The sequence below is a fragment of the Lipotes vexillifer genome, unplaced genomic scaffold (genome assembly GCF_000442215.2).
Source record: "Lipotes vexillifer unplaced genomic scaffold, Lipotes_vexillifer_v1.1 scaffold505, whole genome shotgun sequence".
In the NCBI taxonomy this organism is placed as follows: Eukaryota; Metazoa; Chordata; class Mammalia; order Artiodactyla; family Lipotidae; genus Lipotes; species Lipotes vexillifer.
Window position 1 is genome coordinate 1,078,734 of NW_006785581.1, and position 3,825 is coordinate 1,082,558.

Sequence of the window (3,825 nt, forward strand, 5' to 3'; positions counted from 1 at the left end):
CATTCACTGAGCACTTACTGTGTATTGGGCCTCATGCCAGGCACCCCGGAAATTTGGAAGTGACTGAGCCCCAGCCTTGCTTTGGAAGGCTAGACCTATCCCAAGATTTGGGACATTTTTGCCAATATTTTCTTCCTTGTTTTTAGTTTTTCACTTGTGTCTTTAACCCCTCTGAAATTTTTCAGATAGAAGTTCAAGAATTTGATTTTTCTCCCTAAATGTCCCTACACCACTCTTGGCCCTCTGGTTTGAGTGCCAGCTTTATCATGTCTTGCCCAGTAGCCCAAGCCAAATGGTCAGGAGCTTAGGCAGGGAGAGGTTTGAGGGCGGGAGGGACTCATGGAGGAGAGGGCAAGGGGGCCTGGATGCGGGTCCCCTGGCCAGTGACATGAGTTAAGCCTTTAATGCTGCCTGAGCACCTTTGCTCCACTGATGCTAAAGCAGTAAAGGCCCTTTAAGAAGAACCTGGGTCAGAGATCATACCACTACAATTCTAGAACTCTCTGCCAATGTAAGACCCATACGTAGGCATACTGCGAAATTAGACCTAATAAATCAAAAGCCCTATTAAAAGAAGGTTGAAGCACGTATACCGGAACCTCCCATGGTTAAATGACCATTATCACGCTATAAATTTAACCCGGAGCTCTCTTGGCAACTAAGGCGAAAGGAAAAACACTGCAAAGAATACTGCTTGCATTACCTAATGAAAGAACATATTCATAAGAGATGCGGCAGGATTAAAAGACAGTTGACTTGCTGTTCTATCCCTAGTGACTAACTGATTTGCTAGATAAAAAATAATAATAATAGGCGCTTTGGGGTTGTCTGCCACTCCTGACTGGCGGGATGCAGCTGTGGTCCTATTGAGACATTTTAAACGGGAATTTTACGTTAAATGGATTTATGGCTTGTATTACTAAGCACAACCTGATTTGCAGTGTTTACCACAGTGGTTTTCCAGAGGAAAGGATCAACCTGCAGAAGGCTATTTCTAACGTTAACCGTTACTAAAAGCCACAGTCATGGAACTATTTTTGTGGGTTCAAGCTCATGAACCCTAACTTATGTAAAAATAGAATTTAGGATGTCTAGAGGAAAGAATGGCCAGCTCAGCCCTGGACATTCTTTTCTTAACCAGGGATATTCGTGTCACTGACTAAACACAGAAGGCATTTAGGTAAGACCCGGGGTTCTCTGAATAGTTAACACAGAATTGTCTTTCCAACCTCAGGCTCCCAGAAGTCAGCTATGCCAGCCCAGCTCCCTCTACTTACCAAGTTACATACTTGGTGTTTCCCCCAAGTCCTGTTCTCTCTGCCCAGGACCACAGGTGTCTGCTATGATAGCCCTCTTGTTAACAGATCTCTCACCCTCCTGAGACTGAGGCCTCCAGGAGGGCAGGACTGTCTTGTTTTTACTCCAGACCATGTACTATGGGTACACAGGGAATGTTTGATGAGTGAATGAATAATCCTGGCTGCGAAGGATTTTTCTTTGTGCTTCCGCTCTACCCCTTCCCAGTTGCAGGCATGCAGATGGACACCAGATGGTGGTGCTTCTGTGGTTGGCCCACCCAGGCCCACTCTGCTAGGCATCCTGAGGGGCAGCCAGCCAGGGGGCAGCTGGACTTCACGCCCCCTGCTGCACCAAGTCTGAAGATAGCTCAGAGAGATCCTATCTTCCTCATTTTGCTAGATAAAATATAAAATACATACACACACAGTTTATAGTTGTAAATAAAATTAAAGTATTGATAGTTTTCAGTTCCCCATCTCCCCCTTGAACACAAGTGACCAGTAGACTGTAGACCAGGGAAGATGCAAGAACACTGTCTTTAAACTCTTAAGAGAAATGACGGTGATGATGATAGCAGATTTATCTCATTTACTGAACAGTTACTGTGTGCCAGGCCCTATCCTAAGGGTTGAATACACACCATGTCGTTTAATTCCCTACTTCAGCCCTATGGTGTGGGTACTGCCGTTTTCTCTATTCTGTGGATGAGGAACTGGTGGCTCAGATACATTAAATAATTGCCCAAAGGCTTCTGAATTGGAATCCAGGCCTCCCTGTGCTCCGAGGCTCTGCTTTACTGATGCTGTCCTCCGCCTCCCCATGGAGGCCTTGACAGGAGCTGGAGCCCAGGTGACTCCAGGCTGCGCTCTGGCTAGAGCCAGGACTACAGATGGGCTCGATGCTCATTGAAGGGGGAACCCTGTGCCTCGAGGTCAGCGGTGCTGGGGCGCTTGGCTGGCATCTCACCCAGGCTGAGGGCTATATTTGAGTAAGGCGCCCCTCGCAAGTAAAAAATATATGCACATTATCTTTTAGAGGATTTTGTATTTTCAGTGATCTGCACGTATTAATCCACACCGTAACGTTATAGGGCAGGTATAATTATTCACATGTGACCAGTGAAGAAACTGAGGTGTAGCGGTTAAGTCACTGGCCCAAGGTCATGCAGCTAGTAAGTGGTGGAGCCGAGACTTGAACCCTGGTAGCCTGGCCGAGGGCCCGTGCTCTCGTCCACTGCGGGCCACAGTCCCCAGGGTGAGTCTAGAGGACGTGGTGTGAGCTTTGGAGAGGCCAGGCGTGGCCGGCTGACCGGACCGGAAGCCATGTCGCAGTCTCCGCTCTTTCCCCAGATGAACATGCTGATGAGGCTGCAGGAAGCTGCCAACTACTCCAGCCCCCAGAGCTATGACAGCGACTCCAACAGCAACAGCCATCACGACGATATCCTGGACTCGTCCCTGGAGTCTACTCTGTGACGGCCGGGCCACGGAGCCTGCCCTCCTGAGCCAGCCCCCGGCCTCGACGTGAGTGCCGCGCGAAGACCCGGACCCTCCTCGTCCTCCAGCCTTGACCTGGGCGCAGGCACCCCGGGCCAGCCGCCTCGGGACCGCTTCCTTCACAGGGAGAACTGCACCGTCTTCTGTGTCAATAGTTGTCTTGCCTTGTTGCTGTGACCTTCCTAAGACACTGAAGGATACTTCTCGGGAAAGGACCATCACCGCTGAAATGAAAAGGGTTTTAAAAAAAAAAAGCCAACCCCCTTGAAGCTCTGAAACCAAACAGCATCCTGCCCTCAGCGGCCCAGAGACAGAAGAGATTAGAGCAGAGCTGAAAACGGAGACAGCAGGGCTTCTTCCGTGCACAGACCCTGCAGCTCTAACCCCGCCGCCGCCCTTCCACCACACCGGCCACGCAGAGATCCGATGCCAGCCGGGGCCCTTGCTTTGGTCACACTCAACAAACTGCAGAGCCGCATCGCAGGAAAAACTTAGGAAAAACAAATCGTGCTTTCTCTTTGGTTCGTTTTTTAAATGGTGCTCTCCTTACCCGAGAGGTATTTTGCCTGTTCCAGTTCCTCCCCCGCCTTTCAGACCCATCAGCCTCTGGTTCTGCCATAAGTGAGAGCGAGGCCGAGCGGATGTGGCTATAAACGCAGAGCTGCATGTGTCTGTCTCCTTCTCGTACAGAAATGAATCAGGTCTTATTCCTGCTAGCGCTGTGTACAGTGAGAGTTGGTCTACCTTGGCGAACCGATCACCCCTTTGAAAATGAGGTTGAGTTTCTCCCTTTCTAACTCTTTTGATTTTGAAGACTTTTTTTCCCCTCTCCTTCCCCTCATGGTCAGAATCCATCCTTTGGTGAACGTGAGAACCGCAGGAGTTGGCTTTTGGTTTGGTCCTGCTGAGTTTTGGTTTTCAGTTGTCCATCCTCACAGTTCTGCACACTCGCTGCCTCCTGCTGGAGCCGGGGTCACTGTGCCCTTGACAGTGGACCAGGACCCCGTCCTCAGCGCGTGGGTGAGCGGGA

General features: G+C 50.0%; 1 protein-coding gene across 2 annotated transcripts in view; it reads left to right on the top strand.

The window, feature by feature from the left end:
- The window catches only part of NAV2 (neuron navigator 2), a 412,453-nt gene extending 409,679 nt beyond the window's left edge, over positions 1-2,774 (top strand). For both annotated transcript variants that reach the window (XM_007457623.1, XM_007457622.1), the window contains one exon: positions 2,649-2,774. In XM_007457623.1, the coding sequence (XP_007457685.1) occupies positions 2,649-2,774 (126 nt within the window). The remainder of the gene's footprint in view (positions 1-2,648) is intronic.
- Positions 2,775-3,825: the final 1,051 nt, after the last annotated feature.